Raw genomic sequence first — 20,382 nt, forward strand, 5'->3', positions numbered from 1 at the left:
CATTAGGTTTTGGGGGCAAGAAATTAGTTATGTGTCAGAATCCATCATTTTTTCAGTTGAAGGTGTTGAAAGATTCCCTCACTGAATATCTACAACTAACAAGCAACTTGAAAAATAATTTTTCTTCTGTAATTTATTGTAACTCTTCAGAGTACATTTGAAAATACATAGAAATAGTTCTCATGCATGTCAGAAACATTTTTTTAGACTTTTAAAATACCTACATCTTTTACTCTCAAATACCAAGAAAGCTAGAAAACATTTAACCAAGGGAAAAATGATAGCTCTAAAATTCCTGTCAGGATGCAGTGTTGGAACTGGATAACCTATTTTATATATTTATTACTTCTGTCATCATACAACACATGTGAATTAACATTTTATCTTGTCAACATGTTTTCATTTCCTTCATAACTAAAGTTAAAAATTGACAAGGATGTTTATAAATTATATATATGTAGATGTATAATTTTATGCGTTTATGTATATACAAGACATTTTAAAATGGTATTCTCTGTGATGATATTGTTTATGTAGAAGTTTCTGGGAACACAAATATATACGAATATATAGAAATACATATATTAAAATATATATTTATATTTACATATACATACACATACACGTTTTTATGTGTGTGTGTCTATGCACGCAAACTTAATTGTTGGAGAGTTGCCAGTATCTACTGAAGGCTTGATTGATAGCACACAAATCATTCCAAAGGCATGGCAGTAACATCAGTAAGCATATAGATTGGGACCTTGAGGTAATCCTCGTATTATTTTCAGCATTGGTTTGAGCCTCACAACATCATCTACCAATTTGGTCGTAGGCTCCACAACTAAAGAAGAAATGGAAAACTCAGTCTGGATTTATAGAGAAGGAACCATGATTGCAGGGAGAGCTGGAACGGAGGAAGGGTAATGGGATTATTTGTCTGGATAAAGAAAATTGTGAGGAGAGAGAGAAAATAATTGCCAAGCATATATAAAGGACTCTAAAGTAAAGGTTGAAGATAAGGTGTTCTTCATCCCCCACAGCACGCAGACCAGAATTTTTAGGTAGGAGGAGGAATTTTTTGGTGTATTGTGTTCACAATGAGAAGTACTGATGGTGTAGAAAATGAAAGCAAAAGGTCTAAGTTTTCATTTCTCTAAGGTGATGAAAATAGTGTCTTTGCCAGCTACAGCAGAATAGCTTATAGTTGGTGCTTCTAATGTCCTATTGTAATAAACTTTGAAGAAAAGTATACTCATGTCTTAAATGTCTAGATTTTTCATAGCTATTACTCAGTTGCAGCCAGAAAATGAATGAATGCCAGGGGGTTGTCCTATTAAGCCTGAGCCACACCCAAGCCTAAATAATGCTTATTTGCACCTATCCCATGCTTGTCCTTGAGGACACAGAGTTGGTAACGCAGTCCCCATTCTTAAGAAGCTAGTAGCTTAGTGGATTCACATTCAGATTTATGCCACAATGGAAGAAATTGTTGTTTCATCTGCTGGTTGTTTTTGGTCAGTTAGTGTTTAGTGTTTAGTGTATAGATATATATATAGATATATATAGATATAGATATAGATATAGATATAGATATAGATATAGATATAGATATAGATATACATACATATATAGTGTCACACAGAAGTAAATATATCTATATTTATATATGTATATGTATATATTTATAAGTAAATATAAATATAAGTAAATATAAGTAAATATATCATTTATATATATCTATATATATAGATTTTATATATTTTTATATAATTTTATATTATATAAATATATATTATATATTATATATATTTTTATTTTATATATATTTATAATATTTATATATTATATATAATATATATATATATATATATATATATATATATATATATAATTAAACACACCATATGTATAATTAAATATACCACTTAGGCTTAGTCAGAAAAATAAAAAAGGTAATGTTCATTCTAGCAGTTGTTAAAAGAACCCAAACCTGCCTACCTATCTCTCCATTCCCTGCCACCCTTTCTCTCTGTCTCTCTGTGGAAATGAACACTGATGCACTAGATTGAAATATTTCTTAAAATGGAAAATGCTAAGAAGAAAATCCATAGCTTAAAAACCCTTTTTTTCCAGAGTGGGAACCCCAGTCAATATTAATAGTTAAAGCTCAAGTGTGCTTTTGTTTCCAATGCAGAAAACATTCTAGTCATTTAAGGTTAGAAACCAACCTAAATTTTTTAGGAGAGTACAGACAGGTATGTGTGAGACACAACTTAAATAGAAAATGAAATGCAAATCTCAACACCCAGTCCTACGGGGGAGGACAGATGTGTAGGAAGGAAAACGCAAACTAGAGAGCAATATTCAGCAGATTTCAAGTCTCTTGTCACATAAGAAAAGACCTGGATAGAAGTGTTGAATTGGGCCAAGATACATCACATAGCTCCTTGTTAAAAAAGGAGAAGGAGGATTATGCATTTAAAGATCAAGTTAGCTGAAAGAAAGTTACTGGCAACAAAAGTTAGTGCAAGAAGAATTAAAACTATGGAATAGGAGAACAATTTCTAATCTATAAATTGGGCAGTCCTTTTAGAAACATTATTCTATAAAACTGGGATTTTTCTGAGGGACGGTTAACAAGAAAGCCTGAATTGATAAAGATTATTTCCCCTCCCCTGCTAGGATATGTTATCTCTAAACCTGCATTCAATCTGGCCTCTTTTGTAGTAATCTACCTCTTTTGTAGTAATCTGAATGTAATTACATAAGAAAGTATGGGTCCTTAAAGTGAAATTATCTGTTGATACAATTGTAATAGGCACTTCAAAGAGCCTATTTGTTTTGGATACTGAAGTAGTCTGATTTGTTGTTAGACATTTGGTGTGGTCTGCCTCTTCAGATATTTGCATTTAAGAGAAGACTGAAGGGGTTATGCCCACTATTTCAAGGACAAATTAACTAACTTCAAAGGGCCTGGGAACACTGGAGAGAGCTGTTTGGCTCCAGGGAAACTTAGCTGACTGTCCAGTGTTCTCAGAGTGGAAATGCAGCCACTCAAGGATCATGCTCATTTTTATTTTCCTCCTAATAAAATCTCACCGATCTGTTTTTTTCCTCGATTATTTTTTGTCATTCACCAAAGTAATTTGTGCTGTGTAGTGTTTGTTTAAACCACCTGCCTGGCTTTACAAATGCATTCTTGGGGCACCTGGGTGGCTCCGTCATTTAAGTGTCCTAATCTTGAGTTTAGCTTAGCTCATAATCTCACAGTTCCTGGGATGAGCCCTGCTGGGATGAGGCTCTGTGCTGACAGCATGGAGCTGACTTGGGATTCTCTCTCTCCCTCTGCCTCTCCCCAGCTCAACCCCTCTCTGTCTGCCTGTCTGTCTGTCTCTCTCTCTCTCAAAACAAACTTTGAAAATGCATTATCTGCAATTTCAGAGTTATGATAAATCTTTAGAATGTAGAGAATCTTCTCAAAATCAAGGTAATTTTATTACATACCTAAACAACAGAAAAAGAATAGCCAAATAACTTATCTAAAAATAAAAATACTAGAAGCCAAGGCTAAAGATTAAGGAGTGATATGGGACATTCCTGAAAATACTTATGAGGCATCTATTATATGAAATAAAAATCAAAATGCTGTTTAGTTTATTGCTGATGACTTTGAGGTTGATACTATAAAAGAAATTTTCCTCTACAAAATTTAAATGACAAGTCATAGCATAGAAACTGTTAGGAGGAAACCAAGTAAATTTACAGAAGACTTTTACTCAAATTTAAGATCTACTTATAGGGTCTCCTGGGTGGTTCAGTCAGTTAAGCGTCCAACTTTGGCTCAGGTGATGATCTCGCAGTTCATGTGTTTGAGCCCCTCATCAGGCTCTGTGCTGATGGTTTGGAGCACCAAGCCTGCTTTGGATTCTGTATCTATGTCTCTCTCTGCCCCTCCCCTGCTCACACTCTGTCTCTCTTTCAAAAATAAATAAACAAAAACATTTTCAAAATATAAAATTTAGTTATACAACTCTAACAATTTCAGGATAGAGGATTTTCTCAAGTATTAGTCATTTCGAAGTATGATAAACACTTTCAAGAACAAATCATATTTTTTCCATATTTCTGTTGCTTATTAGACACTTTGGGTCATTATTCCTTATTCCCTCAGCCACCTAATAAAAATAATTTTTTATATATGTACTGTAAGTACTTTAGAAAATCCTGAGAAACTAACATCTGAGGGAAATTTGAGTAATTTATTTCTGGTCATGAATTTTTATTCTACTCAAAGACAGTATAACTAAAATCAGTATCTTGCCTGAAATTCTTGTAGCATTGTATGCAATTCTCAGGATTAATGGATTAATAATTAATGGATTAATAGATTAGTACTATGTAAATGGCACTATTTGATAAACTTGCAAATTCACAGTACTCCATTTTTATTAATCATTAAGAAATTGCTACCCACCAAATAGTTTAAAGTAAAATTATTCCTTCCACGAGGGTGGAAGGGAGGGGTTATTGTGTAATATTGACATTAAAAGAGATTGCATATGCTTCAGATACCATCTTTAAGAATCCATTTTGTGGTTGGTAAATAATGATATATGTGAAATATATCTTAAAACAATAAGTGGTATAAAAACTGGGCACAGAGAGAGAGCACTACAAGAAGCAGGAAAATCCATTGTCCGATTCACAAAAGACAAAATGTCATGGGAAAAGGAGTATTTGAGTTGCCCTTTAGAGAATAAACAGAAATCGTATCCTCTGAGGAATGTAATTCCAGGCAAGGATCCATGATCAGAAAATGCTGATGACACATACCCACAGCGACTGATAATTCATATTCCTTCTTTCGTCCCAGTTGCACTTTATGTTGAGAATATACAACTCCAGTGCTGTGATCCTAAATTCCAGGCAGCAGATTCTAGTTTGTTCATCAACAGAGAAAGACAAAGGGATCAAATAAGAAGAGAAAAAAGTGGGTAAACTTCTTTTGTTCACTCTCTCCCAGAATAGTGTCATCATCAAAAATATATTAAACAATAGGTTGAATTGATGTTAGCATGACAGAGCGTCTTCCCCTAACAAGTTACAAACTGTTGCTAAGTAACCATATCAAAGTGCCATAAAATCAGCCAAAATAAATACCACTGGGGTTTCTAAAAGGAGATAAAATTTTACAAAAAGAAAAATTAAGGTGACGCTTTTGGAGAAGTGGGTTCACGGATAGGTAGGATGTCTGCACTCTAAGACAAAATGAAAAATAGTTCAGGAAGAGAAAACAGAATGAACAAAGACGGATTAGAAAAGGACCAGATAGGATTGTTAAATTAAAACCGAGGATTTTTGTAAGGGATATGTGGACAGTAGCTTCAGGAAAACAGGTAGCAGTTTGGTTATGCATTATTTAAAGCAAGATTGAAAAACTTTTATGTAATTTCTAATCCAACCTAGGCTTTTTTATTTAGACCTTTTCAAAACTGTCTCCTGAATTCTATATTTATTTTAATTCCTTTTGCCCAAACGAGGAAGAATTTTAGGAATATTTTGAAAAGGTATCCAATATAACAAATACTTAGTCCTTTCTCCAGTTAGCCAATTCTTTGTTCTTTATTTTTTTTCTCATGATTCATTGATGTTTTATTTTCCATGACAATAAAATAATATTTTGTTAGTTATGTAGTTTCCATGACATTGTCAAAACTCCTCCTCATCATCTTATACCAATATTGCCACAGCAAAAGGGAAAGTGTGTATTTTATTGTTTGAGTTCTTATAAGCATCGTCAGCAGATCTTTGCTGAGTGTGTGCTGGGGATGAGGCTCTGTGACAGGCATTGAGATATGAAAAGAAATCATTAGCCCTTGTTCTTACCACAAAATTACTCATGACTGGCAACACTGCCCAAGTAAGACAGTATATTTTCAGAAAATGTGAAAGTTAGACCCATTTCTGATGGTGTGGTATTGTTTCATGTTTCAACTTTCCCATCTAAATGAGGGCAGCTACTTTTTCTTCCTCATTTACTGTCTGGTATATGGTGAAAGTTGGAAAACCTGGTATAGAAATCAAGGTATTAAGACAGCCAGGGAGGACGAGGTATCCAGTGTAATGCTGAAAGCCTAAGGAATAAGAGAAAATCACAGATTATAGATCGTGACTCATGTACATATTTGGAAGTAGGAAAAAAACATTGAGGCATCCTTGGTGTTTATTGTTTTACAATTATAATTATATACTTAAGTCAAATTATTCCATTAACTAATCAGAGTCACTGTATTTTATTAATCAATAAAACAGAAGGTTTTGAAGATTCGCTATGATCCGCTTTGGAAGATCTGGTCCCATCATGTGGGTTCTTGAAACTTCTCTTTCCTTTGCTTTTGTTGAGTATATATTTAAAATTCTCCTATCTTCCTTTTCTCTTCTTCTATACTGTTTGATTCCTATTCTACTCTTCCTTCCACCCCCACTCCCTAGATAGATATATACAAACATATACATATATATACAAATATTTGTGTGTGTATATATATATATATATATATATATATATATATACACACACATACAAACATGCATACCTAAATATATCTGTGTACAAACACATACATATGCATATCTCTCTGTGTATGTATATATTTTCTCCCAGGTCCCATAATAAAATCGGTAGTGCCATAAAGTGAGTCAAATGAATCTTTTGGTTTCCTACTGCATGTGAAAGGTTTGTTTACACAATGCTATAGTTTATTAAGTATAAAATAGCATTAAGTCTAAAAAAATGATGTGCTACCTACCTTAATCTTTAATGGTAACCATCACCTGAGCTTTCAGTGGGTTATAATCTTTTTGCTGGTGGAGGGTCTTGCCTTGATGTTGATGGCTACCTAGTGATTGGGATGGTGGTTGCTGAAGGCTACAGTGGCTGTGGAAATTTCTTCAAATATGACAAAGTTTGCTGCAACAGTTGATTTTTCCTTTCACGTATAATTTCTCTGTAGCATGTGATGCTAATTGATAGCATTTTACCCACAGAGGAACTTCTTTCAAAATTGGAGTCAGTCCCTTCAAACCCTCAGGCTGCTTTGTCAGCTAAGTTCATGTAATATTCTAAACTCTGTATTGTCATTTCAACAGTCTTCATAGCATCCTCACTAGGAGTAGATTCCATCTCAAGAAACCACTTTGTTTGCTCATCCATAAGAAGCAACTTCTCTTCCACTCAAATTTTATCATAATATTGTGCAGTTAGTCACATTTTCAAGCTCCATTTCCAATTCTATTTCTCTTGCTGTTTCCACCACATTTACAGTTACTTTCTCCACTAAGGTCTTGAGCCCCTCCAAGTCATCCATGAAGATTGGAATCAAATTCTTCCACACTCTTATTAGTTTTGTTATTTTGACATTTTCCCATGAAGCACAAATTTTCTTAATGGCAATCTAGAATGATGAATACTTTCCAAAAGAGTTTCAATTGACTTTTCCCAGATCCTTCAGAGGAGGCACTATCTATGGTAGTTATAGCCTTACAAAATGTATTTCTTAAATAAGACTTGAAAGTTAAAATTACTCATTGATCCATGGACTGCAGAATGGATATTAGATTAGCAGGCTTGAAAACATTAATCTGATTGTGTATCTCCATCAGAGCTCTTGGGTGACCAGGTGCATTGTCAAAGAGTAGTGATCTTTTGAGAGAAATCTTTTTTCTCTCAACAGAAGGTTTAAAATATTCAGTAAACCAAGTTGTTAACAGATGTGCTGTCATCCGGACTATTTATTTATAGAGCACAGGCAGATTAGATTGAATAATTCTTAAGTGTTCTAGGATTCTTAGAATGGCAATGAGCACTGGCTTCAACTTCAAGGTACCAGCTGCATCAGCCCCTAAAAAGAGAGTCAGCCTGTCTTTTGAAGCTTTGAAGCCAGGCATTGACTTCTCCTCACTAGCTATTAAAGTTGTAGGTGGCATCTTCCAATATAAAGCCATTTTGTCTACATTGAAAATCTGTTGTTTAATGTAGATACCTTCATTAATGATTTTAGCTAGATATTCTGGATAACTTGCTGTAGCTTCTACATCACCACCTGCTGTTTCACCTTGCACCTTTATGTTGTGGAGATGGCTTCTTTCTTTAAACCTCATGAAACAACCTCTGCTAGCTTCAAAGTTTTCTTCTGTAGCTTCATCACCTCTCTCAGCCTTCACAGAACTGAAGAGAGTTAGGGCCTTTCTCTATATTAGCCTTTGGTTTAAGGGAATGCTGTGGCTGGTTTGATCTTCTATCCAGATCTCTAAAACTTTGTATCAGTGATAAGACTTTATCACTTTATTATCAAATGTGTGTTCACTGAAGTAAAGCTTTTAATTTCCATTGAGAACTTTTGATTTGCATCCACAAGTTGAATGTTTGACACAAGAGACCTAGCTTTTAGGCTGTCTCATCTTTCAGCATGCCTTCTTCGTTAAGCTTAATCACTGCTAGCTGTTGATTTAAAGGAAGAGACATGTGTGACTCTTCCTTTCACATGAACACTCACAGGCCATTATAGGATTATTAACTGACCTAATTTCAATACTTCTATGTCTTAGGGAATAGAGAAGCCCAAGAGGAAGGAGAAATATAGGGGGGGTGGCTGGTCTGTGGAACAGTCAAAACGCATACAACATTTATTCATTAATTTCACCATCTTACATGCATGTGGTTCATGGTACCCCAAAATAATTACAGTAGTAACATCAGAGATCACTGATCATAGATGACCTTTTTGTATTAACAAACATAATAATAATGAAAACATTTGAAATATTGCAAGAATTACCAAAACGTGACACAAAGACAGGGAGTAGATGTTGTTGGAAAACTGGTGCCAATAGGCTTCCTCAATGCTGGGTGGCCACAAAACCTTCAATTTGTAAAAAAATCTGGGGTCAGGGAAGCACAATAGAGCTCAATTAAATGAAGTACAATAAAATGAAGTGTAACTGGATATATATGTATGTATCTGTATATGTTTATGTATATGTACATATTTACATGCATATATATTTAAATTTTAGTCTCAACTCCAAAAATGAATTTGCCATTCCACGAATGGATGTCACTCACAGTTTGAAAACTCTGAAATAGGCCTAAGTGATATCAGGAATTCTGATGAAAGTGAACACTAAGAATGGGAGGATTCAGGAAGTTTTCATGGCCCCAGGTTAGAAGGTCTTAAAGGGGGAAGAGGAATAGACAACATGGTATTATATATTTTTTAATAGCTCTAATTATTTATCTCCATTATCTTTGAGGCTTCAGGAATGTTAATGAGTTATTCTTCCACCTGCATTTTCAAGTGGCAAAAGAGACAATTATTACAAAGTAGTTCATAATGTAGGCAGGGGAGTCAGCCTGTCTGGCTCTGTGGTCTACAAGTAGCATGATTTGGAGAAAGTTAGTTCAACTCCTTGTACCTCAGCATCTTTGTAAAATGGGAATCACAAAGCCTTAGAGAGGTGTGGTGAATATAATAAATATAAAGTTCTTAGCCTAATAAATTATAAACAGTCAGCCTACAATAAATATTGGCTATTTGCAAGTAAATAAATAGTTGATCAAAATCTATAATAAAATTGAGAACAGAATCCAACAGACAACTGACATATTTGCTTAGAGCATCATTCAATAAATGTTTCTGATGCCTTTTGGTTCATTGTCAATGAGTTTGGTTAAGGGATAAAAACAGTCTCTTACTAATATTATCAATTATAAATAAATAATTTCAGCTCTGTATATAATGGGGATATGTTCTTTTTAGAAAAGCTCTGACACATTTTTTCCATATCTTTAGTCTGTGAATATTAATGCATCCCAGCTGAGTCATACAAATCAATTTGCGCATGTGAAAGATTAAAGAATTTTAAAGTTGTGTAGTACTAGAGGTCCAAATATTTAGTTAAAAATCAGGAAAATAAGGTAGAGAGAGAGGGAGGAGGAAGAGAGAGAAAGGGAGAGAGAGAGAAAAGGAGGGAGAGAGAGACTGAGATTTCCAAGATCTTCAGTAGAAAAACTAGGACTTGAACCTGGGACACTTTCCACTGGCTCTCCCATTTTTCCAGAACCATCATCAATGTTTGCAAGTTGACTGTGAAGTCAGTGGTGGTTTGAAAGAGCTGATGGCAGTCAGAGAGAGCAAAATATACTGTTAAATGAGCAAAAATTCGGCACTCCTTACTCACTGAGCATAGCAACAGCAATGATAGAAATGCAATCTAACTTTAAAAATGGCTACTAAAGGGGCGCCTGGGTGGCTTGGTCGGTTAAGCTTCCGACTTCAGCTCAGGTCATGATCTCTCAGCCTGTGAGTTCGAGCCCCGCGTCGGGCTCTGTGCTGACAGCTCAGAGCCTGGAGCCTGTTTCAGATTCTGTGTTTCCCTCTCTCTCTGCTCCTCCCCCGTTCATGCTCTGTCTCTCTCTGTCTCAAAAATAAAATAAAACGTTAAAAAAAAAAATTAAAAAAAAAAAAAAATGGCTACTAAAAATGCATGTCCATGTCTTATGTGAAAACAGGATCAAGGCTGCTATTTCACTGTGAATTTAACCTGAGTCTCAAGGCAATATGAATATTCAAATCTAACATCACTTTAAGACTCCCAATGGAAGAGAATGAACATTTCTTTTTACAATTTACCTCTCTTAGGCAGGGTTTTGATGGACCAAGCCTGAGAGATTCATTAGCAAAGGTGTGTTATATTTTATTTGTAATTTCTTTCAATTACAAATTTCCATCATAGAGTAACTAGTATTATGGCAATTAAGACATTAAATTAAATTATTATATCACATATCATGCTGGGAAAATAATAATGCAGTGCAGTTATGTGCCACAATAGATAATTGCTAAGACAATAGGAATGTGTCCACAGTAAAGGTGATAGTCATTTCTTTGTGCCTATCATCACAGCCAGTTTCAACAGGGAATGAGTCCATCACATTAACTAAATCCCAGTGAAATTCTAGAATTACAGACACCAGGCTTTCTTCTCTTGCGGTCTGGGTTTTCTCAGATTTAGCAGCTTCCCTTTATTTACTTTATCAGGTTGTTTCCATAGCTTTATGCACTGTTCAGTATCCTTTATGTAAGTCAATTGGATACAAATACTTAGGTATTCAGAATGTTTACTACCTATATAATATTTTCTCCAAAAGCGTTTTTTTGTTGTTGTTGTTCTTTCCTGCGGCAAAACACCACTAACTACAACTGTTTAACTGTGTTTGGAAGAGGGAAGATTCATTCTACAGTGGTTTCTGTATAACAAACTAAGGGTTTCAGGGAATTATTTGAATTACAAATATTCTCCATTCCTGTCCAGTGCATCTTACTGGGCAAAGACCTTAGCATGCTGGTTCATATTCTCATCTGCTTACTTTTGTTTTCTGTCTTTGCAGTTCCGCCATGGTTTTTAAATCACCCTTCCAACCTGTATGCCTATGAAAGCATGGATATTGAGTTTGAATGTTCCGTCTCTGGAAAGCCTGTGCCCACTGTGAATTGGATGAAGAATGGAGATGTGGTCATTCCTAGTGATTATTTTCAAATAGTGGTAACTATCTTCTTTTCATATTAGCTTTACAATCCCATTCATCGTTTCCTATCTTTTCAGTCATTTTTCTTTCCTGGGAAGAGTGTTCCTGTTTGGAATTTTTATGATGTGTTAAAATTTTTCTAGTAAAGTAAATGATTTTCTAGAGTTTAAAATTGAGTTGAAAAAGAATGATCAAACAGCCCAGCCCCCTTGTTTTACAGACAAGGTTTTAAATAAACAAACAATGGAAAATACAGAGGACCTGAGACTATGTTTCCAACTATTCTCATTGCTGGTTCTTAGGAGAACAGAGTTTAGAACCTACTCCTAAACTATATGAAGCCAAGAATATCTTACTTCTTTGACTTTTACCCTTTATAATAAAGTTTCAACAAGATTATTTGTTTCAACTTATGATTATTGTAGTCTTACTTCCATAATACAGGCATTTTTTTTTGCTACCATTCCAAATAGGACAGCTGATCCTACTAGAGCAGTAGAAAAGGATGTAGTGACAGTAACAATGACAGTGGTAGTTGCCTTGGTAGCAAAGCCATGGAGATCCAGAGTTCACATGGCATTGCACTTCTGAACATTGGAAAGAATTGAAGCTGAGAATAACAGTTCTTATAGTTTCTCTAAGTTCTAGTGCGTTCTATCCCCTCTGGGGGATAATAGGGATGATGTATTATATAGACTACGTTGTTTTCCTGGTACACAGTGAGCACTCAATACCTATCATTATTAGCTTTGCTTTTGCTGTTACCAGCAGAATTCTTTGTTCATGTAAAAAACTCTCTATGAAAGCTCTCCTTTAGGTGTAGGTTGGCCTGGGAGGTTCTGAATTCAAGGATATGAATATATGAGAAATATGAAAAGCACTTTCCAAATATCAGAGAACTTTGTAGCTAAAGAAGGAGTGTTTAGGCCTACTTCTCTTAGGTTGAGATGCAGATATGACCTGTCGAAGAAGAGTGTCTAAGCCAGGTCTTCTGGCAGAAGGGTAATAGACCACAGGTGCCCTGCCAATCCAGGCAGGTGCTCCACTTGACCTTGCACTGGTGCTCATTTGTGGATCCACCTCTTTGTTGCTGGATCAGTTGACTTTCAGAAACTTCCATAACCTCTTTATGCATGCATTTTGTCACACCACGAGGGTTCTTAGGGAATATATCCATAAAGCATATCTTTATTACTTTTATCACCAGTTAGTATTTTCCCCTTTTAGTTGCATTTGTTTAATTGGTTGGGAATGGAGTAAGAAAGAGAGAAAATGTAACTTTTCAGTGCCACACCAATCCATTATTTCCTTTAAGTGTAATACCACTGAATTAAAAATGACCTGCCATGGGGCAACTTGAAATGTGTTGTGTCTGCCTAGAATATATGCTACTTGCATAGAAAGGAAATTGTTGAGTGCCCTTAAGGACACATGATAAAATGCAACATTTATTTTTTTCTACAGTTTGAATAATCTTTCTCCCAGAATGACTCATTACAGCCAACCTATTTAAATGTTTCTTTTCTTAAGGTAAAAAGAAAATGTACAGTGTGAGCTCTGTTCACATTAAATTGTGCTTAAAAATATTTCCCCAATAGCTGCAGAAATCTGAGAGCCATTGTCTGTCACAAAGTAACATTTAGCGCAAATAGTAACTTATATGAGAATTGTTAATTAGAAGTTAGTCAGCTTTATCTAAGAATTTTACATCAGCAGAGAATTGACTACAAGACACTAAAAACAATTAAGAATTCCCCATGAGGTAATATTTATCTCTTAATGACTTCAGGGGAAGTGATTTAACACGTCTCACTTACTGAACTAATTCTTACACTAATATTGAAGAAAAACTGAGTTAGTATAATTAAATGCTATTTCCAGATCATTTTATCATCCATCCTTGAAAAAGATGGTGGCTCAATTTATATAAAATAGAAGTTAACATTGCTGTGTTTAATTTATGGATTTCTGAAGGTGAAGCATTCCAGCCATATAACAAGAAGGACATGGTATAAAATATCCACCATACCACCACTCCAAATCCCCCAAAAGGGCACATGTCAAAGCAATTACAATTTTAAAAGGATTTTCGGACTTTTATTTTCTCGGTAAACACTTCCAGAAAATATCCCACCTAGATTTCTTGTCTTTTAGAAGCTGCAAAAATCAGTGTTTTGATTTCTTTTCTTTTTCCCCAGCAGCTGCTGAACCCAAATTTCCTTCAATAACAAGGGAAGAAATGAAATTTCTTTTGAGCTAACCTTTTTTCTTGCCTATTTAATAAAAGAGCTCTCTGCTGCTAATTTAGATATTGAGGATGATGTGTATTTTTGTGAGAATAGTTTTTATTGCAGAACTAGCTTAAATGGATACACATAGATTCGACAGAGTATTGGGAATCTGTGACATTTTCCAAGTGGCATAAGACATATCTATGAGGCTGAGAACTCTCATGGCCTACCTTGTTGCTTCTCCTATGAAGTTTTATTAAAATTTTATATTCATTTTGTCTCTTTGAGTTTTGTTTGTTTGTTTGTTTGTTTGTTTTTGCTTTGTAAAATATTTCACCTGCTTCTTTCTTCTCCCTAGGGAGGAAGCAACTTACGAATCCTTGGAGTGGTAAAGTCAGATGAAGGCTTTTATCAATGTGTAGCTGAAAACGAGGCTGGAAATGCCCAGACCAGTGCGCAGCTCATTGTCCCTAAGCCTGGTAAGATGAGGGGAACTTTGCTCTGTGACTGGTAGCTGCCATTATGCATAGTCCACTTGTAAAATCCACATTGTTTTCCCTATCTCTCAAAGTCATTTGGAAATTATTTAATTATTTAGTTTATCAAGGTGTGTATTTATGTTTTGATGGCATATTCTTTCTAGAAAACTAGGTATGTATCTCCATCCAATGAGATAGTCATGAACAGTATGTGCCTCTGGTTGTCAAGATAATAACCACTAAATTACTACCTTATTCCCTCTTGTGGCCTGCTTTCTTCTAATATTTCAGGTAAATATAGAATACACACACACACATATGTATATATATATAGAATATAGAATATAGTATCTCTATATTCTATATATAGAATACTTCTCTCTGTATATATATATATATATATATATATACACTTCTCTCTCTCTCGATATATATGTATTTATATATATTCTTCTCTCTCTCAATATATATATATATGTATAATATATATATATTTCTCTCTCTCGATATATATATATATATATATATATAAATACCATATATATATATATAAATGCCGTGTGTGTGTGTGTGTGTGTATATATATATACACACCATATATGGTGTGTATATATATATATATATATATATATATATGGTCTTGAACCAGTGGAAATAGTAGAAATAATCACTTGACGATTTTTCTATTTTTTTATAAATAGATTTTGATGAAATGTCTTTTGTCTATGATTTGTAAAGGTTTTTTTTTTAATTTTATTTTGTCCTAAAGTCTTTTGAAAGTTTAATGCGGTGGTGCATTCAAAACTATCATAACTCTATGATAAGACATATTTCTTATCCCCCAAACAACAAAAATTCTGTCAGGAAAAAAGAAAAGAAAAGAGAAAGAAAAACAAACCGGTCAGCTGCTCTGAAATGTTCTATCACTAAAGAAAGTCGAAAGTATTCATTTGTTTAAAAAAGCAGAAATGGAAAATTTGTTTATATAGATCCAAATACTTTAAAATATTAATATCTTCTATGGAAGTTTTCATACCACCTGTTGATTATGTTGCTTTCAACTCTTCAAGACCAATTTCCTCCCTCTTGACATGACTCACCACTCTTGTCTCACTCTTTCCCTGCAGTAAGTTTAATAGAAAGTAACTCAAATGTATGAGACAAAGGCTTTCGTTGGCCTCTATCATTTAAAATATGTCTTGGAAGGCCTTATATTTTGTGCATCCCTAACCAATCATCTGAAGGCTCTTGGACTCTCATAATAATGCTCGATGATGACTTTCCCTTTCTTCCTTGATTGAAACCAAAAAAGCAACCATATAGCAACAGTCCCAGATGAGTAAAGGAACTAAAGGAATTATCTAGGAATTAAAAGGGACAATTAACTCTCATTCAAGATTGCCGATTTCACTGACGGACTATTTATTTTCCCTCCATTTAATGTGCTTTAAGTGTTAGTGTAACATTATTTGTGTGACAAAGTACATTCTCTTATGCTGAAATAGTAAGGGATAAGTAGGAGAAAAGAAACATCTAAAATCAGTCTCTAATGTGAGCCAGGCTTTAAGAACTGTGCACCATCTCATTAGTAATGACAGTATGGCCACAGTTATGCTAGTAATGGGTGCTATCACAAGTCACAGAATAAGAGAATTCTAGTTAAACTTGATTTTCAGCTATGGCCATAAAGCTGAGGAAAATGCTGGATAAACATTTCTATATTTCTAAAAAGAGGCGTGAAATAGTTTGTCCTAAAACTTGTTGACACTGACCAAACACACCCAGTGACCATTCCCTACAATTGCCCATAGGAATGGAGGATTCTCTGAAGTTCCAGAATTCATAGGATTAGAGATAATCAGGGCACTTTCCCTTCCACACAAGTCAAGTTGTGGAGACACCAAGAAAACCTCTTGAACAGGTTGTGTGTGCGTGCGTGCGCAAGTGTGTGTATATGTCTATCTTTCACTAGGAATTGCTTGTAAAAGTGAGAAATGGGAAAATTACACAAGCTAGAAGCTGGAAATTGTCTGGAACTGTCCACAAGAATGCTGGGAAAGAGAAAGGGGAAGGCGACTGTGGGGAGAAGCTCTATTTCCAGCTTGGGAACGAACAAAGATGTGAGTTGCACTTGAAGATAGCAGGGCTGGAGTCATTTTGAAAAGATTATGCCTGAGAGGTCCTGCCTGCTGAGGCTACCCAAACCAGAAGAGAGACACCACCTGAGAGGTGGAGGGAGCTGGTGCATTGGCCAGCTAGACCATGCAAAGAGTCCAGTGAGGGCATTCCTAAGGGAAGGGTGGCAGTCTCTCAAGAACCCACAGAGCTGCCTCACAAAAAAGAGGCTTGTGGATGCCTTCCTCTTTTGAGGAAAGCATGGATTTCAATGGATTTTGAGCAAATCCATCCTCTCCTGGATGTCTGACCCTGGAGACAGGGGGAGACATAGAGGAGGAAAAAATAATAGATCTAAATGGAGGAGAAAACAATAGATCTAAGAGACTGTAAAAACCACTGACAGTCCCACTAGCTCTTCCTCACTTTTGGTCTCAGGTCTACTCTGATAAGTGGGAAGAAACTTTAAATTGAACATTAGATTGGTGTTTTGATTTAGATCTTACTGTCTTACTCTGTGTGTGTGTGTGTGTGTGTGTGTGTGTGTGTGTGTGTGTGTGTGATTATTGTTTGTTGTTTTTATTACCTGAAGATAAGGCTTTTAAGATATTGTAAGCTGACCCCAGGACCAGAGGAATGGCCCAAATTGCTATCAGGGATAGGAAATAGATCTGACAAGGTGTGTATGAAAGTGGACCACAGACTAAAATGAAACTGTTTCCTCTTAATATTCTAGCAGTTCAGCTCATTCGATAAACCAGTTATAAGCCTCCAGCTTCACTTATCCCAGCAAGCTCTGACTTCAACAGGTAGCCATTTATTACCAGCATCTTGTATTCCATCCGGGCCCTGATTCGTTTAGGTCTAAGTTACCACGTAGAGCAAGCCTCCCCTAGGCAGGTGAGTCGTTTCCCTCCTCACTGGGACGAGCCTCTGTGAATCTGGATAATTCATTCTTCCATGTAGATGGTAAAGTATTGTCAGTAGATTCTGCACTCTTGGTCAGTGTTTAATGTATTTGGCAACAGATTAGAACAGAAAGTAAAAGAAAATGAAGATAAAAATCTGAAAGCATGTCAGGACACTGTTGTGACTGCTGTACACACACACACACACACACACACACACACACACCCTTATAAATGATGGACTGCTTTTTCCCAGCTATTCAGTCGGGTCTTCATATAATGCTTCTCCAACTCCTTGGAGATGCAGTGTAGTCCACATGCACAGATGGTGGAGAGGCCAGCTATAAATATAAATTCAGCAATGAGGCTGACCACGGTGGGAAGAACATAGCCCTCTCTGTTTAAGTTTCAACAATAAATGGCTACCATATATTTTGAGGCACATTTTGGGCTCATATGACCAGCTGTTCAGCTTTGGTCTGTCCACAAGCTTGCGACTGAAAGTTACTCTTGGCAGCCATAACAATCTGCTTCTCACTGAAGCACACACAATGGCCTATTCCAGCCAGTGTCCATTGTTAATGGATATTTACATAAGCCTAATGAAGTTTCCACATAGTCTTTTATATACAGTTAGCTATTCCCACTCTAGCAATTAGTGACTTAGGAAATAGAGTAAACATAATCTACTAAATTAAACTGAGTTAATGACTTGTTTTGCTCTCCAGAAAATAAATTTGGGAAAAATATTGAGATGTGTGTACTCTAACAGGTGAAATATATACACAGGTCAAGAGGATTAAAGGCATTAAAAAAAAAAGTCATCTTACTATAGGAAGTCCTATCAATAACAGTATATATGTAATACTGTAATGCCATATACACAGTGCTAGACTGCTGCCTCCCTGCCTCCCCCTCTCTCTCACATGCACACTCACATAATGTATGAAAGCACAGAAAATGTTCTGCTTTCTTAAGATTTTACACATGCATCAGAAAGATTTAGCCATATTATGTAAGTGGTGGTGAATGGAAATTAAAACACTTTTGCTGATTTATATTATTTGTATTCTTTATCTCTTATAATAGCTAAGGAAAAGTTTTATTGTTGTTTGTTTTAATTTATTTGCTTACTTATGTGGTGGGGGGCGGGGCACATTGGTTAAGAAGCTGCCTTTCCAAATGGAGGAGGCCAACTATAGCTCCAAGGCCACCAGTCAGTGAACACACCAGCAAGAAAGTATCAAGAATCAATGTGTTAGGTGTCACAAGAACAAGGTTTCAGTAGCCAGATTTGCAAACCTGTAAGCAGTTAAATTAGGATCCAGTTGGCATAGCTGATGTTGATGAATTACTTACCCTCAAGTTATCCAGTAAATTGGAGTGTGGGCAGGTAGTAATTAAATTAATAAAACTATTTGATAGCTGGGTGGGAAAGTTAGCAATTTTCTTTTGCTGAGGGGATGCAGGATAGAGAACAAGGCTGGAAAGATAAGATAGATATAAGGTATCCATTATCTCTAAGCTGATTATACTTCTTCCAGCTGCTGGTTGGCATTCATTTTCCTGGCAGTGGTCTGCAGTGAAGGACATTGAAAATACATAACTGTTGTCCAGGAGAGTTGAGGGCCAGGGAATAAATGCAGTGATGATTGGGCCATATGCAGTCTGGAATATTTTTAATTTAATGGCAGAAATGGGTAAAGATAGAATGAAGTTGCCATGGGAAGAAGTAATATATTCTTCATATTCTAATGTGCACACACAAAAAAAGCTACATGGCCAAAATGAATGCATGTCATTATAAACATTCCCTAAGCATAGGTTTGTTTAGGAAAGGCACCATATCATGTCTTCCATGTAATATGGAAGTATTACATAAAGTAATATGGACTATGTGTCCCATGTTAATATTGAATGTTTTCTAGTGCTGGTTTTGTTTATTTTGTTTGTTTTTTTTTTCTGCCAACACTTATAACAAAATAGAATTCCCTCCCTGTAGGAGGCAAAATATATTGGTTAAGCATTTAGGAAAATGTGTGCTTTTATCAATTCCCTGTCATTTCTTGGAAAAGTCTACTGATACAAATAACATTGAATTTTCAAAAATTTATTAAGGCAGTATATCATATAGCATAAAATTAGCAGAAGTATTTAAGTCTGGTCATAATCACTAAGGCATAAAATCAGAAGCTTTGTTTTATTTTGTTTTGTTTTGTTTGGATCTGTTTTTGTGACTTATTCCCTATTGATGTGAAAAGAATACCTTGAAATCCAAACAGACAAGAGGAATATCTGGATGCTCATCCATATAATTGTATATTAACTGCAACTAATTATAGTGTTTCTTACTAAATATTGACTCTTTCATAGTAAATTCAGTAGTATTATATGAAGCAATGAATAATTTTACAATTAGTCTTAACACTTCAAAATCTGTTAGAATTTGTGAGTGTAATAGCACTTAAGCAACTATGTAAAACAATGTAACCAAAGCTAATAGGAAGTACTTCTCAGTCTCATATCAGTCACTGGTGGTCAATTAAATTAAATTTTTGTCTCTTATATGACAAGGGTTACCATGACTTAAATGCTCAGTTTTATTTAGTGTGGGATCAAATTGTTCCTGGAATTCTGTAGATAATTTAGATGGGCCAATTCCATGTACTAGACTAACATGTTTGTGGATCCAAGCTAGAAACTAAGTCATTAGACAGTTTCCTCCTACAAAGTGAGATGCTCATTAAAACATTCTCTTTATTTTTCCATCATTGAGTCTGAACAAATAAAAGTTAACTTAACGTTTTTGGAACATATTACCAATGTTGTGATATTATAAGCTCATAAGTTTTCCATGAGCATTTTCCCTTATAAACCTTGGTAATTAACTGTAGCTAATAGGATACACAACCAGAATTTTCAAGGTAGCTTCCAGTGTCAGCGTATATGGCCATGAATGTGTTCAATCTGCTGAAATGTTATTTTTGCTTGCCAAGGTAGAGATAAAATAAGAGATGGTTGTCCGTGCTATTTTATTTTCTACCTCAAAGTACCCTTTCCTT

At 35.3% G+C, this 20,382-nt stretch overlaps 1 protein-coding gene across 2 annotated transcripts in view; it reads left to right on the top strand.

Annotated features, from left to right (window-relative positions):
• DCC (DCC netrin 1 receptor) overlaps positions 1–20,382 on the top strand; it is a 1,134,523-nt gene that overhangs the window by 683,622 nt on the left and 430,519 nt on the right. For both annotated transcript variants that reach the window (XM_078435224.2, XM_078435225.2), the window contains exons 6-7: positions 11,450–11,604; positions 14,177–14,297. In XM_078435224.2, coding sequence (XP_078291350.1) covers positions 11,450–11,604; positions 14,177–14,297 — 276 coding nt within the window. The remainder of the gene's footprint in view (positions 1–11,449; positions 11,605–14,176; positions 14,298–20,382) is intronic.

This window comes from Panthera onca, chromosome D3 (assembly GCF_046562875.1).
Source record: "Panthera onca isolate mPanOnc1 chromosome D3, mPanOnc1 haplotype 2, whole genome shotgun sequence".
Taxonomy (NCBI): Eukaryota; Metazoa; Chordata; class Mammalia; order Carnivora; family Felidae; genus Panthera; species Panthera onca.